Source organism: Diabrotica undecimpunctata, chromosome 6 (assembly GCF_040954645.1).
Source record: "Diabrotica undecimpunctata isolate CICGRU chromosome 6, icDiaUnde3, whole genome shotgun sequence".
Taxonomy (NCBI): domain Eukaryota; kingdom Metazoa; phylum Arthropoda; class Insecta; order Coleoptera; family Chrysomelidae; genus Diabrotica; species Diabrotica undecimpunctata.
This window is the reverse complement of record NC_092808.1, coordinates 100,385,686-100,409,533: the sequence shown is the minus strand read 5'-3', so window position 1 is coordinate 100,409,533 and position 23,848 is coordinate 100,385,686. Positions and strand designations below refer to the sequence as shown.

General features: G+C 32.2%; 1 protein-coding gene across 1 annotated transcript in view; it reads left to right on the top strand.

Moving 5' to 3' along the window:
• Positions 1-19,660: 19,660 nt before the first annotated feature.
• The window catches only part of LOC140442752 (protein gooseberry-like), an 82,084-nt gene continuing 77,896 nt past the window's right edge, over positions 19,661-23,848 (top strand). The window contains exon 1 of the mRNA XM_072533726.1: positions 19,661-19,840. Coding sequence (XP_072389827.1) covers positions 19,786-19,840 — 55 coding nt within the window. The 5' untranslated portion in view covers positions 19,661-19,785. The remainder of the gene's footprint in view (positions 19,841-23,848) is intronic.

Sequence of the window (23,848 nt, the reverse complement as noted above, 5' to 3'; positions counted from 1 at the left end):
ACTTTTCTTTTTTCCTGTGTGCTTTTTTGTTTCCAAAATGGGTATTTCTTCATCACTCACCTTCTCCATAATTTGCGTAAAGGTGCTATATTCTTTACACCCACTTTTCATTAGTTCTTCTATTTTTGAACAGTATTTTTCCCAATTGGCATTTTTAATGTTTCTTTTGTAACTTTTTTGGATAGATGTATGTTGAATTTGTGTCTGGATTTTACACATCGTTGGGAAATGATCACTACCACCCGAGTCCTCTAACACATCCCATTGACATCTGTTCACTATTTCCGAGGAGATTAGTGTTAGATCTACTGCTGAAGCATTCTGACCTGGGAGTGTAATCCGTGTGGATCTTCCATCATTGCAACAAACTAGATCCAAATCCTCTAGAGAGTCAGCAATTATTCTTCCATTAGCATTAGTAGTTACCTGACTTCCCCAAAGTGCATTATGTGCATTCAGATCACCCATTATAATTTTATTGCCTCTGATTTTTTCTATTCGCCCAACCCATCCATTTAAATCTATTTTTGCCCCAGGATGAATATAAATATTAATTATTGTTATGTCCCAATCAATTATTTTAACTGCTAAAATTTGAATTTTACTATTATTATTGTTATAAGTATATACTACTTTATGATCCAAACTATTATCAACAGCAGTAGCAATACCACCATAACCATCTAATCTATCCAATCGATGTATTTTATACCCTCTTAAATAAAAATGATGATTTATTTTTAACCATGTTTCATTTAATAATATTACTTTAGGGTTAAAATCGTGTATAAAAATCTTTAAACTATTATAATTACTGTTTAAACTTTTTATGTTCCATTGTAGGATGTATGGATTCTTGGGATCCATCTAGATCTAATAATTTTCTATTTGTTGAAGTTTCATGTATAATTAGCTTGTTCAAGTAGGTGATTAGGTCTTCCTTATGTCTCCAATTCAGTTTTTTTAGTATTTCATTTAATATTTTTTCCGTTTCCCTCTCTAGTTGTTCTGTACGTGAACATCCAGGGATAGGAATTTTAGAACTAACAGAGAAGGTTCCCTCTTCAAATCTGCCATTTGGAGATATTAAATTCTGATTGTGAAGCTCTCTGTCATAAGTTTTATTTGACTCGTTAATTTTTCTTTTATTTTTGTTCCCGCTATTTTCTGTTTTTTTGCTAAACCACTGTTCTGGGTTACTTCGAATATTTTCTATCCATCGCTCATTAATTGGAATTCTGTCAGGTATATTAACCTGATTTGATAGAGGTGGAAATTCGTCCTGGCTTACTCTAAATGTATTTTCTTTTGATAACTTTTTATTGGAGACATATGGATACCTTTCACTTGCCTCAAAATAAGAGAGATTATCTAATGACATAACAGCTTTAATATTCTGTTGTCTGACATATTCAGGACACTCTTTAAAAGTACTTACATGAAAATTACTACTACAATGGAGACATTTCATCATACATTCACCTTCATGTGCTTTATCAGCACAATTTTTACATTTTTTATCCCCTCTGCATTGATTTTTTGTATGACCAAAACGAAAACAATGATAGCATTGAACCACCGGAATCATATATGGCTTTACCCTAAAGGGAATCCCATATATAGAAACCTCTTTTGGAATTTGTTTTCCTGAAAAGGTAAAAGCAACTGTCTCTGTATTTATGTATTTTCCTGAATCATATTTTGATTTTCTTTTAAAACGTCTTACCTCCAAAATTTTAATATTTACTGAGGATGTACCCGAAAAACTAATTAATTCAACATCAGAAATACTTGCATCAACATTATTTACTACACCCCTACAAGTTACTTTATTAGCAGGAATAAAGAGTTCATATCCATCATTTTTAATCTCTATATTTGAAACAAATTTATTAGCACATTCCCATTTCTTAAAAATAACGCTAATTCGGTTTTTACCCTTTTTATTAATTTTTTGTATATTCTCAATTTTCTTATCATGTATATATTTTGCTAGCTTTAAAAAACTATAATTTCCGACGTTATTGTTTTTTGATTCCATATAGACCTCAAATGGGCCAGTGTCGGTATACTGATAAGAATACTGTTTTTTGTCTTTTTTACTCTCATGTTGATTAGTGGTCTCCGAATTATCATTATTTCCTACAAATGTTTTGTCTAAATTTATATTACATTCTATATCTGAATCATCTCTCTTACTTATTACCATCTCAACACTAGGAGGACCAACCCCCCCTGTGCTATCCCCCATTATTAAACCTCTTTAAATCTTTTTTTTTTCCAATTGATTTTAAACAATAAAAATTATTTATATACAACTAAAAATTAAATTAAAGTTTATAAAGATAGGAACAGAACTATTATAATACAACCTCTCTCCACAAAAGCCAATCACGGAAACCGAAGATAGCCTCAACCCTCAACCTCAAATGAGTTTGACAGAACCTCTCTCCTACTTTCGATGGACAAAATCGACAAATTGTTAAGATTTTCTTCAAAAAACCGTGCTTCAAGTTTGACAGTTTTTTGACAATCCAAATATATTTCAAAATTGACAGTTCTGGATCATACAGTGATTTATTGAGATTATTATTTTGAAATACAAAAGAATAATATAATTATGAACATTTAATAAATAATACAAAACATATCACATAAATAATAATATTAATAAATCTTTTATTATATGTATAATATTATATGTATATATATCTTTATATAATATGTATAATATTAAATTATATATACAAAAGGAACATTTTTATATTCGAGAGAGGAAGAGAGAGAAAATATATCTCTTACTCATTATCTTACATATGTAATGGTTTCACAGATTCACTCCCATACAAATTTCCAACGTGGAGCGCGCGTATAGAAGTATAACTTCAAAAATTTAACGTTTTAGACTGACTTCGTCAAAAAATGGCTATTCAGTACAATTAGGAAGGTCATAAATATATAAATATACTTATACAAATAACAAACATCAGACAAAAGGACTGACCGTTTAAAATGATTGTTCAGGATGTTACATTAACGGCAAGTGAAAGAATGGCTCCCAGTCTATTAGATTTAACGAAAATGTTCAAAATAATATCTGACATATGACAACTAAGATGACTTTGTCTAAAATTATGGACAGTCACCATTAAAATGAACTGAACATTCAAAAACTCTACTGCAAACTGAACATTGACCACAAGTACAACCGACTAGTAGTATATATCCAGCAAAAAGACAGAAGAGGGAATATAAAGGTAGTGGGGGCAAAAATATTGTTAGACGGGAAGTGCCATTTTGAGAGGTCACATTAAACAAGGAAAGAGAAAATAAAAAAGAGGTTAAATCTTTGTAAATGGATATATTTAAAAAACCCTTAAAAGGGCTACATAAAAAACACGAACGTTTTCGGAACAACAGTTCCATCATCAGGTTAAAAATACAGGTTGACCTGCCTGAGCCACCAAAATATTAGGGTAAAAACCCTTTAAAATATATAAAGTGACCAAAGATTGTACATAATGTTATTATTATTATTTGATGTTTAATATTTTAATTAAATTCTACTTCAGGTAACATACACCCATGCTTTAAGTGAGCTCCAGCGTCTGGAGAGTAAACCTCTTCAAACGGACTTCAGCTGGTAACTGACAAAGATTTATCCTCTTTTTTGTGATACGTGGTATATAGCCAGCTGCAGGAATTATTTTCCTTGTGGAAAGAGAAAATCTTTCCTTCTTTAAGAAATCAAATTTAGTTGGGTTATGTTATTGTTTGTCCCAACTGTTACATGAAAGCTTATTTTTATTTTTTTTATGAACTTTTTTAACAATTGTGTCACATTCTAGACTATTATCGTTATTATTTAAATAAAATTTTCTCGTCTAAGACACATTCTAAAAAATATTTTATAGCTACTGTTTTATGACCGTAAATTTGGCGCCTTTGCATTTCCGGATATGTCCGCCATATTAAGAGGCCACTTTTATGAATTTTGGTCTCCTTTTCATAACGATTAGATTCCCTCTTTTGTCTTTTTGCTCGATGGTATTATAGGAAAAGCCAACAGATGAAATATGAAATTATGAAAATAATATTTTTATTACTAAGTTTTAGTCTAGATCTTGCATTCACACTATGTGTCAACAATATTTGCCCCAACCTAACACCTTTGTTATTGTTGACAGGTTTGATTGTGGGAGCTGTATTATACAGTGTTCATATAATAATTAACATCTTTTCATAATAATTTGTAACATAACCAAATAAACCCGATTCCTCACAGCGCGATGACTAACGAATATTAAGCTTAATGTATATGCCGTTAAAAGTTTTCGAGGAACACAATTTGCCTTAAATTTGTTAACATTTCGATTCAAAGACATGAATGTAGATGCATATGCATATTTTACAGAGTATTGAAAAGCATTTGACTGCGTTAACCATCAAACGATGATTGAAATTTTGAGAACAAATGGAGTTGACGAATAAGACTTGCGAATTATTTAATCTATATTTGGAGTTTATATTCAGAGAAGCATTAGACGAGGTCCAAAGTGCAATGAGGATCCAAGGAACAAGCAACAACATTAGGTACACTAACGATACCCTCTTAATAGCAAGCAACGCACAAGTGCTGCAAAATGTAATAATTTGTTAGTTCGTGATAGCGAAATATTCGATTTAAATCTAAATATTTCCACAACTAAAATTCTGGTATTTTCAAAGACACCAATAAAGGTGAATTTGTATGCCAATGAACAAATAGTAGAACGAGTAACTTTCATAAAATATTTGGGAGCAAATATCACCAATCAGTGTAACCCAACACTTATGAATACTTATGAAAAAATTTTTTACAACATTAGACCTTCTCGAACTCAGAATCTGAATGATCAGATATTACGTTTTTTCTGTCTTGCTCTATGACTGTTAATCTGTGAAAGTGGATCAATGGATTCTAAAAGAGAAAAAAGAATAGATACCTTTGAGATATGTATACCCATGTGTATATGTATACATATGAGACTGCTAAGCGTAATCAAAGAGAGGGAAATACAATACTTAAGTCATGTTTTCAGAGGTAAACAATATTAATTACTCCGAATCATATTAGAAGGTAAAGTACAGGTGAGAAAAGCAGTAGAAAGAAGCCAGAACTTATGGCTGAAGGACTTTATGACGTGGTTTGACCGCACATCCGCAGATATCATTAGTGCAGCAGTTTCCAAAGCTACAATTGCTACTTGGATCGCCAATCTTCGAAAGGAGACGGCGCAATAAGAAAATGTTTCAAATAGAAACCAAATTTTATATTTTAAGCATTATGTTCGGCACGAAAAGAAGGCTGGTAAAGATTGGCTAGATCTGTTTTTGGAACGTTATTAAAAAGGACATTCTCTCTAAAAAGTCACACTGGAATGTCATTTGAAAGAACAAATAGTTTTAACAAAAAAACGTACAAATACTGTTGTTTAATCATCTGGAGAAATTATATTAAGAATATAATATCTATAGTAATAAAGTATATAATAACGTAAATGAAATAGGTGCAACTTTATAGAATAAGATTACAGAAGTGTAGTTGCAAAGGGGTGTAAAGACAAAAGACAAAACACATATGATACGTCTTCTTAGTACGATATTAGAGAAATTTTGATAAATTATAAGAGAGTGTACCTTCCTTCTACCCTTCTATGATTTTTTCCTTTGAACAAAACTGTATTCTCGGTTGTAAACTTTATGGCAGCAAAATTAATGCCGAAAACCATCGCATTGCAGAAAAACAACTAACTGGGCATATCCAACTAACACTAGAAGCCAGCAAAACCAATCAACCAGCTCTTCCTGGTTTACAAAAATTTGTAAGTCCATTTCAAATATCACCGGTGCCGTCGTATAAAAAGAAATCTATATCGACTCATGGTAAAAAGTCGTCCAAATCAACAGTAATCTTCTTTGTATTAGGTACAATGAGGAATTAATCCAGCAAACTAATAGAAAGAAGCAGCGTATACGTACAGCAAAAAGACAGGTTGTGGTTGAGTCTACAAAGAAAATGGTGATTAAAAAACTAAATATAAGTCAGATAGACGGCATAGAAAGCTTTTCCGATAACGGTAGTGAGCATGTATTTTAACCAGCTGATAGGGATATAGTTTTCAAGGCTTTTTACAGTCCAATATGGATATCCAATATTCTTGGAAAATATATGGATTCCTTTTAAAAGAAGAATTATAAAAACAAAAAACCATATTGGTGTACAACAAAAATAGAAAACTAAATAAAAGAAAAGAAGAAAGCTTACGAAAAGTGGCTGATCACAGGAGATCAAGAAGACAGAAGATAATACAGAAGGCAGATTAATAAAACAAAAAAAGAAATAAAGAGCAGAAAACCCAATGTTGGTAAAAAATTTTAAAGTGATAAATAGCTTAAGAGGAAGCTCAAAAGCAAGGGAGGCATACAAAATACACAGAACCAATACAAATGGACGAAATTATTACTCAGAATTTTTACAAGAAAAATGATATCTCTATACCCCAACTTACAAAAAACACAAGTTGCAGACATATCTGAAAACGAAATAAAAAATGCACTAAAAAGGATAAAAAATAACAGAGCAACTGGCCCTGGAGACATACCTGCAGAAACGCTAAAATACACCCTTTCGGCCATAATACAACAATTAAAACAAATATTTAACAAATGCTTATTTTATGGAAAAATACCTAAGGAATGGAAGGTTGTATGGAAGATTATTAAAGCGAGGACGGAAAAAACAGCTACGAACTTCAGAAGAACAGAGTGGTTTTCTTCCCGGACACTTATGTATTGATAATATATTTTCTATAAAACAGCTCATAAAAAAAACAATAACATTCAACACTGAATTGCACATTGTATTCGTAAACCTCTGAAAGAACTATTATAGTGTCCCAGCCAACAACCTCTGGAAAGCAATGGAAAATTACAGAGTAGATAACACCTATCTAAATTCCGTAAAATTACTTTACGAAGATAATAAACGTGGAATAAAAGTTTGAAATAAAGGACTTTGACAAGGATGTTGCCTGTCACTACCTCTATTTAAACCTTATATAGATGAATCCTTTAAAAACTGGAACAAGAAATGTCGATAGATTGGAGTAAAAATTGAAGAAAACTTGGTACATCCAAACCCTTTTTTTGCCAATGATTAAATAACTTTAGCAGAAGAAAAAGACGACATCGTCTACATAATAAAAAAGCTGAAAGAACAATTTGGAAGCTGGAGTTTGGAAATTATTTATGATGGTTGCATATATAATTATGATAAATTCAATACATGGTCATTGGACTGGACATAAATAAAAACTCCATAAAACAAAAAAATGAATATAAATACTTGGGTGTCACTTTAACAAATACAGGTTTAATCAGATTAAACGGTATATTGAATAAAATATTGACAGGAAAGACAATAACACGACGATTACACTCAATTATATGGAACGACGATATTACAACATTACAAGCAAAACTAAACACCAAATCTTAATCTTAATCAAAATAATAGTGGAAATCTGCTCACTGTATGGCTCAGACCCGTGGCTAACAAATAAAAGATTGGAAAACACAATAAATACAATGTAAATGATGTTTTGGAGAAGAAGCTGCAGATTAACGCTAATGGACTATGTGAGAAATGAACAAATTAGAGAACCAGTGAATGTAAAGGAGACACTAAATGACGAAATAGAAAAACAGAGACAAGAATATCGCTGAGAACTCGGAAATTGAAAACAACTAGATAAAGGAAAAGAGGACGTCCTAGATTATAGTGTATAGTGAAACGGATAAATAAAATAGCAATGGAAAAAAGACACCTCACTGAGGAAGATATATATATAACAAGAATAAATGGCAATTGGGATATGGAAAACGAAAAACAGAATATGCTCTGTAAAGCCGCGGATAAGTAAAGTAATTAAAGTAAAATGATACAGATATAGGTTTTGAAGTGGTACCTGGTGTAACTAAGCCGGAAAATACTGACGCCCATTGCAATTTTTGTGACGAAAGAATTTGTGACGACCAAGGTGGTGAAATCTGTGAAACCGGTGAAACTCTCGTGGATACAGTGCCTTATATGCATATAATGGGCAAATATAGAATGTTCTAGTTCCGAAAGAGATCAATTGTTCAAAAAAATTATAGTATTTTTATAAATTAATTATTGTATTAAGATTAAATTACAAACTTTCTGTTTGTATTATATTTTTATTTGTAGCTCATATTTGTATCACCCTCACATTTATTACTAAAGAGACACTAAGAGTGTTTTATTATGATAGTACAAAAAAAGTTTAATATTAGGGAGAAAATTGGCTAAAGCAGAAGAAGACATTATATAGTTAACATCAACAAAATCGTAGCAGATATTATTACTTTCTTAACTGCTTTTATTTACCACAAGTGGGGTTCACATATACTCCACAACAGAATTAGGCGCAAATGTTAAGATCTCGAAGATATCCAATTTGGTTTTAGAAATGGTATAAAAACTAGGGAGGCACTTTTGCGCTAAATATATTAATAAACAAATGTCGTGATCAAAGAAAAGATCTTTACGCTTCGTGGACTTCGAAAAAGCATTCGATTAAGTACAGCACGTAAAATTAATTCAGATGATAGAAAATATAGGAATAGATGAAGATATTCGTGTCATTAAAAATCTGTACTGAAATCAAACTGCTATCGTGAAAATTGGAGACAACTACACCGACGAAATCTCCATACAACGAGGAGTAAGACAAGATTACGTTTTGTCCCCAAAATTGTTCAATGTTTACTCCTACCATGTATTTAAAAAGGTACTTGAGAGACAGCTATATGGAGTATAAGTCAACTGGGAACTACTTAATGTAATTAGATACGCGGACGGTATAGTAATTCTGTCAGAAAATATCGAAGGTCTCCAAATTCTGCTTTATTCTATTCACGAAATAGGAGAGGAAATTTGCATTAAAATAAACTCAAACAGAACTATATAGTCTTTAGTCGTAACCCTTATCCAGATGCAGAGCTTTAATTAAATGGAGCTCAAGTTAAAAAAGTTTACAACTTATTTGGGAACTGTCATAAAGAATAAAACTACTTTTATGAAAATAAAGACATTTCTTTTTCAATAATAATCTCAGTTTAGAACTAAGACAAAGAATGGTTAAGTGCAATATTTCGTCTATATTTTTGTATGGAGCGGAAGTGTGGACAATAAAAGTATTAGACATGAACAGAATTGAAGCATTAGAAATGTGGATTCATAAACGTATGCTGAAGATATCTTGGACAGCAAAAAAAACTAATTATACTGTTAAACACCGGAAAATGTCTTATCTGGGACATATAGGGACTTTTCTATGGAGCAGAAGTGTGGACACAAAAACTATAGAGTATGAACATAATTGAAGAATTAGAAATGTGCATTAATAGACGGATGCAGAAGATTCCTTGGAGAGCAAGAAAAACTAATTAGACTGTTAAACATCGAAAAATATCTTATATGGGGCATATAGTAAAGAGAAATCGATATAGAATACTACAACTGATCCATAAAGGTAAAATAGAAGGCCTTAGAGGTGTAGGAAGAAAACACGTTTCGTGATCAAAAAACATTCGTGAATGAACTCAGATACCTATCAAATGCTGGACAATTATTCTATGTGGCAAAAGATCGAGAAGCCTTCGCAATGGTGATCGCTAACGTCAGATAATTCTGATATGGCACGTGAAGAAGAAGAAGAGGAAGGGGTTCACATGTCCTATAGTTAACTCAACATCTTTGTCGACTGTCGATATTGATTTCAAATAATATATGTCGCTTTTAGCCTGAAACACTAAAATCACTAAAATGAAATTTTTTAACTATATAATGTTTTAAATACATTGTAGTGCAGTAAAACATATTTTATAATTCGCTTTGGATAGTGAAGTTGTTTAAATATTTCAAATAAATGATAAAATTATACATCTGCAATAAATAATTGCATCTTAGATAAAATATTCGTCATAAAGCAAATTACTGAAAAATCCCTAGGGTATAATAGACCAGCATTTCTGTGCGTGGTTGACAGATTGAGAAAGCATTTGGCAGAGTAAGACTCAAAGATATAATCAATATTCTGTATAATAGAAAAGTTTCCCTAAATATTATAAAAACTATCAAAAACATCTACCAAAACAACAAAATGGAAGTCAGAATAGATGGACAACTTAAAGAATCTATAGAAATATGCAGCGGAATAAGACATGGGGACTTATTGAGCCCTTGCTTTTTAATTTAATCATGAATGAAATTATCAAAAGCGTTAACAAAGGAAGAGGATACAGAATGAGAAACAAAGAAGTGAAAATGCTCTGTTACACAGACGACGCAATATTAATAGCACATAAACGAATGGACACTAAATAGAAAAAAAGACTGGAATATCATTAACAAGCAGAATGGGGGAGATTCGTGAGCAAGGAAATAGCAAGAGATAATTCATCAATCTGCAGAAGAAGTATCGGACGACCGCCCAAAAGATGGAGTGACCTTCCATAGAGATATTAATCCGCCAATGAACAAGCAGAATTGCTTACAAAGAGGAAGAGGAAGAAGAAGCAATAAATAATGACAATTAATACTTGTTTCAATGCAGGAGATAAAGTTTCGATGTGCGGCATATCGATGGTATGTACAAATACTAATGTACCACAAGTGATCTTAGATGCTCTCGGACTGGGGATTCTATTGTCTATATATTTATTATTTTTACGTATTTACTGAAAGAATTGTTGCATTTGGGGCCTTGTGCTTATACATTTTCTCTTCAAGAAGTTTGCTGCTTAATCGGTCGATGCCACTATATAATTTAACTGGCTATTACATTAATTTATTTTCTTTTATATAGGTATAAGAGCCCCTTCCAATATCAGTTGGCCCAACGTTAGATTGATAAAAAAATTAAATTTTAGAAAACAAAAATAAAAGCGCAGCGTAAATTTTAGATATTTTAATGCATTGAACAAAATTTTTGAGTTTCATAATTCTTGAAAATATTTTATAACCTAATAAAAACTATTGATTAAACAGAATAATAACAAATTTAAACAAACGCATAGAATATGTAATATTAACAAAAAAAAAATGGGAAAGTTTACCATTGAGTTACATCCCCTTTAGTTTTAATGACATCCACAATTCTTTGAGGCATAGTTTTCACCAAGTTATGATAAAATTCTAATGTAAACGAATCCCATATTTCATGCAATTTTTCCTTCAATTCGTTGACGAATCTGGCAGGATGTTTTATCAAAGCTTTTTTCATTTCGCGCCACAAAGTCTCTATCGGGGACAAGTCGAGACTGTTAGATGTAAATCGATAAAATGTAACTTTCTCACACCTGTAGACAACATGCTGCCCCAGAGCATGACAGATGCAGGAAATTTTACTTTTCTCTTCAGACAGTCGGGATGGAAAGCTTCATTTTTCCTGCGAATGACGCGACTCCTACTGTGTTCAACAAACACTTCAAATCTGGACTCATCACTTTATTGTATTGAATCCCATTGCGACTGAGTCCAATCTTTATGTTCTTTTGACCATCTTAGTCTATTTGTCTTTTGTTGTAATGTTAAAAGTGACTTTTCCTTAGCCTAAAATAAAATTAAATTTATTTTTTTCAACTATAAAACTTACTTTATAAGTACCAAATACCTAATTTGAGGGCCTCTCGGTGACATGTTGAGCTAGAAACGTGTCTTCCAATAGCGTCATTCCATAAAACTCTTAACTTCATATAATTTGCTCGCGATTTTTCATTATAATGCGTCTTAATGCCCTTCGATCTGCATCGGTTATTTTACTTTTTCGTTGTAGTTTTGTATCTTCTGACTATATTTCTTACACTATAGCGTGACAATTGTAACATATTCGCGATTTCCGAATTGGATTTTCCAGAATTAAAAAATCTAATAATGATTGAACAAATTTTCTCATCGATAACTTTACCTCGACCCATTGTACAATCCACAAACGGCAAAAAGCTTTAAAATACTATAAAATACATTTGACATTAACTGATAATATTATTGTTTGGATGTCATTTTTTCATAGGATTTAATGTAATTGTGAAAAAATCAATCTATGTTGACATAAGTGAATGCATAGCCAGGGTTTATTGAACTTTTTTTTATTGTTGAAAATAAATAAAAAACCATAAGGGTAATGCTTTTAGGAAATATTGATAAAAATACCATATTAATTAATATGGGAACTTATAAAAACATGCAGAGTATAATTTGTTTATGATAATCGACCTAATAAATTGCAAATTCCATAGGTGGGCCAACTGATATGGGAAGGGGCTCGTATGTAAGACCGAAATTGTTTGCCCTTTAACGACGGGATCCATTGTCCTTGTCCCTTCAGTTTCATCCTAGTGATGTTCAGAAAGATTTATCCCTATTCAATGTTACCACCGGGCCTCCATTTTATACCATCGGTCTTCTTGATGAATCCGCCAAACCTCTTAAACTTGCTTTGCGTCACTACCTCTTTGAGGATTGTTTGGTGATAGTGAAACTATTGTTGTATTGCTTTAAAAAAGGGACAGTTGCCCACAAATATTCAGCTGTCTTTTTCCTCTCTTCACACCTAAGACACATTGCTGATTGGCGAGCCCACAGATGTTTGGGCGAGGTTAGCTTGACCTGTACAACCTGTACTACCTCCCGACGTCCATCTACACTCAAAGCTAGCTCATAGTTAGTATTCTAACAAGACGGAACCGATGGCCTTCTTATTCTGACGACAATCAGTCCTCCCGTTCTATCTTGCCAGGTGTTAATCTATGGACTACTTCCGTATATCAATTTTACATTCCTGATACGAGACTGAGTAAAAGGGTTGAGGTACGAAACACACCTAATCTGTCCTTCATTAGCATCCATCCATCTAACCAGTGGCGGATCTAGAAATTTTTGTCAGGGGGGTCATGGGTCTTGAGGGTGATTTTGATACAGGATTTAGATTTTTGCACCTTTCAGTGGCTGATCCCCAGAAATTTTTTGTCGGGGGGGGGATATCAATTTGTAACAACATTCATTTATTCCTTATTGCTATACGAAGTGGTAACATGGACTCTCGGAATTACAAGTATGGGGCGTATAGAAGCCTTTGAAAAGTGTGTTTTTCGAAGAATGCTGAAGATTTCGTGGACAGAGCACGTGACCAATAACGAGGTGCTGAGAAGAATGGCTGAGAGAGAAATAGAAACAGAAATAGACAATAGAAAAACGAGTTATCTAGGACATATTCATAGAGAAGAAAAATATAACTTATTACGACTCATAATGGAAGGGAAAGTAGAAGGAAAAAGAGGTCCAGGAAGAAAAAAATGCTCCTGGCTGAAGAATGTAAGAGACTGGACAGACATGGACACACATTCGATACTAAAAACAGCTCAAGATAGAGAGCAATTTGCTGTAGTTATAGCCACCCTTTCGTAATGAAGAAGAAACCTAAACAATAAGTTTAAACAGCATTTTATTTAAATTAATTTATTCAACAAAAAACATAATTAAGGAATAGTTATTTCTATAATTAGGCATATTAGGCTATAAGTGCACGAATCGTCAGCAACAGCCGGCAACGAGTGGTAAATAAAAGTTCAGTGATTAAAAATACTATAAGAAAAGTAAATATTATATAATTTTACAAAAATGTATTTTTTTGCCTATCCGATTTAGCAAATCGCTCTATGATTGCATCAACATCTTGAGAAATTTCAGGATGCACATTGATGAGTGCTAAACCAGTTAACAGAAGTTCTATTTCTAAGCCAAGTCTTTGGACGCTTAAGCGTAGAACACTCTGTTGTTGCTGCACTGACTAGCAGTGTAATTAATATTTGCAGAAATATTCTGATATTTGGATACATACCTATGAATATCGCAGTTTTCTAATACTTCTAAAATACAATCAGGAAGTTTTCCATTATTTTTCACGACTCTTTTCCACTTTTGAATCCACAGTGAAAACTCTTGTTCTACTGTGGAATATGCAGTAAGTAGTTGGTCCAATAATATCCTGGAAGGTGGAAGTTAAGATATTATCTAAAAGGGGTAAATAAATAAATCTTCGGAAATATTCACTTTGATATTTATTGTAGATAAATTATACAGCCTCAACAAATTATAATACATATCCAAATTACAAACAACCAGTTCGTAGACAAAACTGAAGATAAGAAATACCTAATAAAAAATAAAAATATGCTGATTTCGTGCGAAAAGTCATGTCATGTACATTCTTCTTCCTTTGCCCTATCCGTTTCGGACGTTGGCTATTAACAAGGCTATTTTGACTTTGTTTACGGCACCTCTGAACAGTTCGGTCGATGTTAGTCCGAACCATTGTCGCAGGTTATGCATCCATGAGTGTCGTCTTCTTCCCGGTCCCCTCCTACTGTCGATTCTTCCTTGGACTATTAACTGTAGCAGCCGGTACTTAGTATGCCTCATGACATGTCCGAAGTACTCAAGCTTCCGTTTCTTTACGGTGAAGATTATTTCTTTGCTTTTGCCTATTCTCTGCATTACTTCCACGTTAGTGATGTGGTCAATCCAGGATATCCGAAGAATACGGCGATATATCCACAGCTCAAAGGATTCTAGTTTCTTCAGGGTGGCTTCCGTTGTGGTCCATGCCTCTGCTCCATAGAACAAGACCGGGAAGACATAACACTTGACCAGTCTTAATTTTAGTTCCATTGAGATTTTGCTTGTGAACCACTTTTTCATATTGTTGAATGCGTTTCGCGCTTTTTCAATTCGTGATCTTATTTCTGTTGACTGGTTCCATTTTGTGTTGACTGTGGTTCCAAGGTATGTGTATGTCTCCACTTGTTCTATTTTTCGGTTGTTTAATGTCAATTGCATCGGAGGTTGTTGTTGTGTTCTGCTGATGAGCATGCATTTAGTTTTGGTTGTCATGTACATTGAATGAGCAATAATGTGTGAACGGTAATTCTAAATATCACATCGATAATCGAACGATTCTCTAGCACTCAAATGACGAATTGTCAAAATTTGAAAATCGAGTAACTCTGAATTCGCGGAAGTAAGGTTGTTAGGTTGTAAGGTTTTTTTAAAGAGCGATTTAAAAAGGCTTCCGTATAATTCTACACTTACCCCTACAATAAATGAGTTTGAATTATTTACATTCTTGACTTGGGGCAACCCTGCTTATAGGGTTGATGGGTTTTAAATTATTTTTTTAGGATTATTTGATTGATATTTAATTTTTTTTTTGGGGTGGTCATGACCCCCCCTTGGATCCGCCACTGCATCTAACAGCTATTCTGTTATTTTTACCCCTCATTCGGAGCTTGTTGTTGTTATGCAGTCCCCTCGTTTGATATTATTTGTCAACACTTTCAGAGCTGATTGGTTATCCAAATATATAATTATAGCATATTCTGAGCTACCGTCAACAAAATTAGTATCGCTAATTTGATAGCCAACGCACAATAATCGAGCAGGGCACAAGAAGAAGAAGAAGAAGCAAGATCCTGAATTCCAGCTTTGATCATCGCCACTTCACTGCAGCTTCCTGCAAAGCAAATGTCTCCGTCTGAAAAACAGAACATGTACCTACACGAAGGAGAAGCTATTTCTGTTAGGCAAATAAAGATCCCTGCTCACGAAGATTATTCTAGTCTCAGTTCTAGAGCCAATTGTATAATTTACATAGATGGAACTTATCGCTGGGTTCTTATCAAGAAAGAAATTGAAGTTTATAAGTATATATGCAAAATAGAGAAAAATCGTTTATTGTACCAAAAAAGTCAAAGTCAAAAATCTACAGAAAAATAAAAAGAACAAAAACTGTCAACAAATTTGAAGATTTAATATGAATATATTTTTTAAAAGTATCCAAATTCAATTTAACTACATATCGATGGGTTCGAGCGAAAACCCGATAAATGACAAAATTATGAAATCCGGTATTTTTATTTCTTCTGTATTAAAAACACGTCTTCTATCACTGAAAAATTTTTTACAGTGATATTAACATTTTTAAGCACAATAATTGATAAAAACCAAACATGGTAAAAACCGTTAACTCATATTTTTAAATAACACCAACCCGATAATATAACTTTACTAATAAAAATACTTTGAAGTAAACATATTTATAATATGAGAATCCGGTAGAATCATTTATCTTCTTTTCCTGTGTAAAGTTACTAATTTTATTAGAAATATTTCTGAGTTAAAAACAGATAATTAATTTTATCGGAAATTGAAATTCATAATAAATGTCTGAACTATAAAATCAGTTCTAGGAAAAATAAGCTAGAACAACTTAACTGCTTTCTTTTTAAAAGAAATTCACAAGTTAAGATTTTAAAAATATATAAATACATTTATCGGATATGAAGATTACAAAGCTGTTAATTTTAACAAAATATATTCATGCGAAAATCCAATAAAGAATTTTATACTATGATACTTTATTAAATTCCAGCACATTTTTGTCCTGCAAAAACCCAGTAAACCAATTTTAGGTTACACGAAGTACAATGATTTACCTTTTTGGGTCGGTAGTTCTGATTAGTTCACTTATGTCTGGACATGATTACGGACGTTGCGTTCTCTAACAAAAGTATAGTTTGATTTAATTTGACGATACTTTCGGAGGTGATTATTCTGACGTGGATCCAAACTACTGCACAGAGTCATCTTTGGATTCTGAAGATATTCTTCTTCTCTGAAGACTTCTTTATTTGGAGGTGATTATTCTGACGTGGATCCAAACTACTGCACAGAGTCATCTTTGGATTCTGAAGATATTGGCGTATCTGAAAATGATCTCGTAAACCAAAAAAAAGTTCAACGGAAGAAAATTTTATACTCTGAGACGTCTACATCTTTAGTGACATTAATAATTAAAGGCATTTTAGAAACAGTACTGCGTAAGGTAACAAAGCCAAAAAGGTGGCGTAAAAGTAATCCCGCTGAATGGAAATTGAATATTGCGAAAAAAGACGGTCAGAAGGGAGCACATATATAACGAAAAACAAAATCAGAGCTCAACCAGCAAGTCAATTGTGATAAATGTAAATTTAAGTGTACTGAAAAGTTTTCTGAAGATTATAGAAACAAACTCTGTAGAAATTACTGGAGTCTAGATTTTAAATCTAGAAAAAATTTTATTTTGCACAATATAACTGTAAAACAAATTAGGACTAGACTTGTCCTTAAAACTTCCAAAAGAAAGGAACGAAAATTTAGCAAGAAATTTTTCTTTCCACTAGCTAACAACGAACAGATTCCAGTGTGCCAAAAGTTTTTTACAAAAACGCTGTGTATATCCCCAGATGTTATAATAAATGCTGTAGCTAACAGTGATTCTACTGGTTGCTATTCTAAAGAAGACAATCGCGGAAAACAGAAACCAGTTAACAAAACAAAGGCTGAAGAGGTTCTATTTGTTAAAAGTCATATTGAATCCTTTCCGGTTATGGAATCTCATTATACCCGAAAGGATACCATTAGAAAATACTTAGATCCCAGTCTAAATATCAAAAAAATGTACCAGCTTTACTTAGATATCTGCATCGAAAATAATGGAGTACTGTTGCTTTACGTAAATATCGATCTATTTTTTGTGAAGAGTATAATCTAAGTTTTTACGCCCAAAAAGGACCAGTGTCTTATCTGTGCCAAATATGCTAAGGCTGATCTAGAGCAGAGAAAAAACCTTGAAATAATCTACGAAGAACATAAAAAAAGAAACGAAATTTGTCAGGCCGCTAAAAGAATAGATAAAGACAAAGCAAATAAAGACAAGACATTTATGTCTGTAACATTGGATTTACAAGCAATTTTACAAATACCCAAAGGATCTATTAGTCAATTATCCTATCGTAGAAAATTGGTAGTATACAATCTTACTATTTGGGAATCACCGCTACCCAATAACGCACATTGCTTGTGCTGGAATGAAATCAATGGCAAAAAGGGTAGTTCTGAAATCGGAACTTGTATGTATTACTATTTAAGTGAATGCTCAAGATCTGAGGTTAAGCATGCAACAATTTTTTCAGATACTTGTGGCGTTCACAACCGTAATCAGTTTATAGCCGTACTGCTGTTGTGGATCGTACAAAATATTGACCAATTGGAAATTATAGAACAAAAGTTCTTAGAAGCAGGACATACTTATATGGAAGTGGATTATATGCACTCGGCAATATAATCTGCAAGTAAACATGTAAATGTAACTTGCATGAATGACTGGAAAAATATATTTCAAATAGCAAGAAAACAGAAAATGAAGACAGTAGACAATGTGAAACATAATATAGGCCCATACAAGGTAAAAGAAATAAAATATAATGAATTTTTAGATTTAAAGTCACTTGCAGCAAATATATTGCAAAACAGAACAGTAGATTCTGACGGTAATACTGTGCAGTGGTTAAAAATCAAGAGACTAAAATATATTAAAGGTGAAAGAAGGAAAATTTTTTTCAACTACGATCTCTCAGAAGAATTAAAGTGTTTAAACATATCAGAAGATATTGGTTTGAATTAAAAAAAAAAACTCCTCCTCTACGGTCTAAAAGGCCAAAAAAAATTTTATCCCAAAAAGCAACCCTAGACTTACCAACTCCGGGTAATTTACCAAAGTTATACAAAAGTACTCTTTCAATAAGCGAAGCAAAAAAGAAGGATTTAATGAAGATGTGCCTAGAAAACATTTTTCCGGAAGAGCTGCATGCTTGGATATCAAGTTTAAAAATAGGGAATAATGTCGTAGATCGAATTCCAGACATAATGATGGGAGAAGAATCGGAAGAAGAAGATATTACCTTTTAATTTCCCAAAAAGAATGTAGATTATTATTTGTTTTATTTGAATAAAATACAGTTTATTTTTATTTTATAATTAACAAAATTAAAAATAAAAACCAATAAAATCAAATGTTGTACTCATTCAGCGAGGAAAAACCCGATAAATATCATGTTTTATTTTTTTTTGTAAATACCTTTTAATAAGTTAAACTAAAAATAAATTATTTTAACTAAATATTAAATTCTCTACTGTTTGGCTTTAACTAATATTTGAAACAACTTCCTATGACGATTTTAAAGCCTGTTCAATGTTACGAAAATCTTTAATCGCGATTATCTCCGAACAATGATTTTGTTAGTTATCGGGTTTTCGCTCGAACCCCTCGATATTTAGATTAAAATAGCAAATATTTTATGTAGGTACTAAGTATTTCGGTTATAAACCGAACTAGAACTCACGCAACGATTTTGACACATCCTGCCCGTAAATATTGCAGCATAAAGCAATGCAAATTCTGTATAAAACATTTAAATAATTACCCTAATAAAATCTTAAAATAAAAACTAACCATTTACACTGTAGACTAACAGTCTCCTAGGGTGGTCCCCCAGCACCGGAAAATCACAATACCTTCGTGTACGGTTAAGACTCCTCCTCTTTAACCAACAACCAATGGTCTCGCTGTGTGAGGGACGACAATTGGTATGGGCTGTACCTACTCAGCCAACTCACCCAAGAACCCACACAAACTGCATTCTTCCTTAGTCGTGGTCAGTTTACATCTGTGTATCGGGTAATGACGGTCAATTTTTTAAAGTGTAGCTAGTGTATTGAAATAAGTGCAAAAAGTCACTCGTGAGTGTAGGTAGATTTATTGGACTGTTTTTGGACTTCAAATGGCCGTTTCAACGTTAAACATGTCACCTTACTTTACAGGATACCCTTTTCAAGGTAAGTGTTTAACAATGATTATGTTATTAACTTTAATAATAGAAGATGAATAAAATCAAAAATTAGCTCATAGATCTATTGAGATAATAGACAAAAGTTGCTAGCGTTATCTCATGTCTATATATTTGTCCAGTTACAAACATTAAAAAGAAATAAAAGATTATGAAATAAAATATAACAATGTTATCAATTCCTAGATCCCTCAAGTTTTTGAGTCAAAAACAGAATTGCTGTAAAATTAGGTATTTATGAAAATGTAAGGAAGAATTCTCGATATTAAAATAGAATGGTTATTAGTTCTGAGTAATCAGTTGTGGATCCACTAAACCTTTTATCCTTTGTCTTTTTTAAATTCAGACTAATATATATCAAACTTTTATTCCAAAGATTTGATGGAAGCGTAAGAGAAAAATTTGTAGACAAATTAAAGATATCTACCTAATTAAATATCACTAAACCATGAATCCCATTGAATTATTGCAAAAATTTACTCTTCTACATATTTAGTTCGATTCTCCACTTCTGCACAATCTCTTTCCGTTGGATGTTATCATATTTCTTCGTTCACTGTTGTTTTTATTTTCTCTCATAGGTGTTTTCTTTTTATTAGATAAAATTAAAATTTTGTTATTTTTTAAATCTACTAGCATAATTCACTCTTTTCTAGATCATATGATTTCTCTTTCGTGTATTTATATTCCTATTTTTTGTCCCTTTTTATTCGGATTTCTGCTTTCTACTATATTATAAATGCTTCTTAATATTTTCCCTTTTCCAACTATCATAATCGTATTTCTTATTTTTAATGATAATGGTTACTAATATGTTTTAGTTATAGTATACATGGTTAGATTCTATTCGAACAGAATGCTGGATAAAATTTGGTTTATAGGTCTTGAAGAACAAGGGAAAATAATCAGAAGATTTAATAGAATTTTTTAACGATACATCAGTATTTTGACTTCAATTTTTTACAACGGATAACTTTGTGCTTTTCTGAAATATTTGCAAATAAACTGTTCATTTTAAATTTATGTATTTGTGTTATTCGAATACGGGTTAAAAGTCCGTTAATTATCTAATTAATGTGTAGTTTTTTATTATTTATACAGGGTGTTTCAAAAAGGTATATCATAAATTAAATCACGCATTCCGGGGACAAAAATGAATTGATTGAATCCAACTTACCTTAGTACAAAAGTGTACACAAAAAAGTTACAGCCCTTTGAAGTTACAAAATAAAAATGGACACGTTATTTTGTTTTCTGAAAGCATTTTTCATACATAAGAAACCCCCCAAACTTTTGAGTACGTTCAAATCAAATGAATTTTGTGGCATCATTAGTTTAACACATTTTTTTTTTAATTTTTTTGCCTCTTGTCACTTTTTTCAAAAAACAGTTTTTATTGAATTACGGCCCTTTTAATTAACCTTTAAAAAATTTATTTCCGTGCAACTAAATAAATGACTTAAATGAATTACTAAGTACAAAAAATGTCTATAACCTCTATAAATATGATATTACATTAAATGTTCAAAATGACCCCCATTTTATATTTTTCTGACGAAATTGATTTGCAGCTTCAATTATTCTAACCCTCAAAATTGTTGTTGGTTCTCTATTGTTACAGAATACACTTTCTCTTTCATAAACCAACAAAAGCAAAAGTCCATGAGGTTAAGACCTGGACTTCTGGGTGGCCAAGAAATAGGTGCGTAACGACCCCTTCCAATCCACCGACCAGGATACTGCCTGCAAAGGTATTCCCGGACTTCATTACTGTAATGCGGTGGAGCGCCATCTTGTATATATTATGCCTTATTGCAATATTCACTTCTTCCCAATACTGTTGTAAATCGTTTGCCAAGAATTGCAAAATAATTATCACCATTTAAATTGTTGGGAAGAAATACTGGGCCTATTAGATTGTTATTCACAATTTCTGCTCAAACATTAAATTTGAAAGTCCTTTGGTGATGAGTCGTTTTTTGGCGTGAGGATTTTCGTCGGCCCAAATGTGCTCGTTATGATGGTTTGTTTTTCCATTTCTACTCAAGGTAGCTTCGTCGGTAAACAAAATATTTCTAATAAAATTAACATTTCGAGTATTTTCCATTAACAATTTAACAACCAATCACAAAATCCAATCCTTTTAGGATAATCAACCAATAACTCTTGAACCATTGTTAGATGAGTTTAAGCAGCTGATCCTTCGAACGCCTCCAAACCCTTACGTGAGGAACATTTAGTTAAGCAGATATTACCCTTCTACTTGTTTCAGGAACTTCTTCACTGATTTCTAAAATGTCTTCATCAGTTGCATCCATTATTGGACGACCACTATTGCCAGCAACTTGCGGTTGGAATGTACCCGTTTCCCGTAAATCAATGGTCAGAACTAATCATCTATCGGGTGTATTTCGATTGAGGTATATTAGTGCATAACGTCTTGCGGCTGCGGCACTATTTTATTGAAATCATAATTTAATCTGATCCAACTTACCCAAAGTAAAATGCATATCTGCTATTTCCTGAAATATGTAGGCCATTGTAATATCAAAATTTTTAATACTAATCTTATTCACACAATAAATGATAGCTTCAAATTATTGATTGTTTGTTGAATTAACTATTTGTATTGACTAAATTATTGAACTGTTTGTAATTATTGTATCCGTAGAAACTAACTGTAATTTTATGGCCAACTAGGAAATAACTGGTTTTTCGAAAAAGTGATACGAGGCAAAAAAGTTTTAAAAATAATGTGTTAAACTAATGATGCCACAAAATTCATTTGATTTGAACGTACTCAAAAGTTTGGAAGGATTTAGGCCTGCACACCCCCCTTAAAATTTTTCTGTGCGCTTAGATTTTGTTGTTTTTTTTTGTATGAAAAATGTTTTCAGAACAAGAAAGTAACGTAGACATTTTTATATCAAAATTTTAAGTAGTTTAGGAGATAATGCAAAAAAACAATTTTTATTTTGTAACTTCAAAGGGCTGTAATTTTTTTGTGTACACTTTTGCACTAAGGTAAGTTGGATTCAATCAATTTATTTTTTTCTCCAGAATGCGTGATTTAATTTATGACATACCTTTTTGAATCGCCCTGTTTAGGACAATTCATTTTATCCTGTAGATTAATAAGCACAAATGTTTTTAAAAAATAATAATATAAAAATCGAGATCGAAATGAAAGGTTAAACAAATGATAAGAGCTAGAGAAGTTATTAAAAAATCATAATTTAATGCATTAGTATAAAAATTCCATCCTTAAAACAGTTCAAGATGATGACGACAACAGCCAAATTGTAACAAACTCAGACAACAGAGGAAATGTGTAATAAATATTTTGGAGGGAACAAAATTAATAAATTATTTGACGACATAATAGAAGAAACATCCTTAAAAAAATAGTCTTGGGACCAGAAATAAAAAAAAGAGCTGTCGGAAATGGAAACACAGAATGAGCTAATAGATATAATGTACTTAAAAATACTGAAAATGATATCTAGCATAGAAAAGAAAGGTTTTAGTAAATTTTTATATATGAATGGTCTTTCGGTTAATGTATAAATGTCTAATCGTTTTTCGGCTTGGATCGAGTCTTTTTTGAATTACCTGTATACGGATCCATCTCAAAGCTTTTTCAAGAGCAGAGGAAGTCTATTGGTTACGGTATCGAAAACCATCAGCTGGGGAGATATTCAGGCAACACCTAGTAACTCAGGTATTTAAGAAAATTAGAAGCCGAGAGGCACTATTTATTCTTTAAGTGGTGCTATATCCAATTAAACATTTTTTTGTGCTTAGTCGATTACGAAATATTTGATTGAGTGTTACAATTTTGTTAAATGTTGGAATAAATAGAACGAATGAACTTTACTTTGAAGGACGTTTCTGTGACAATCATCAATAACCATTGACTGTTTCGTTCATGGTTTTTGACCGAACAATACTTTCTTGTTTTCATTCACTTAAAAACTCCAAATGGATTTTTTATTGA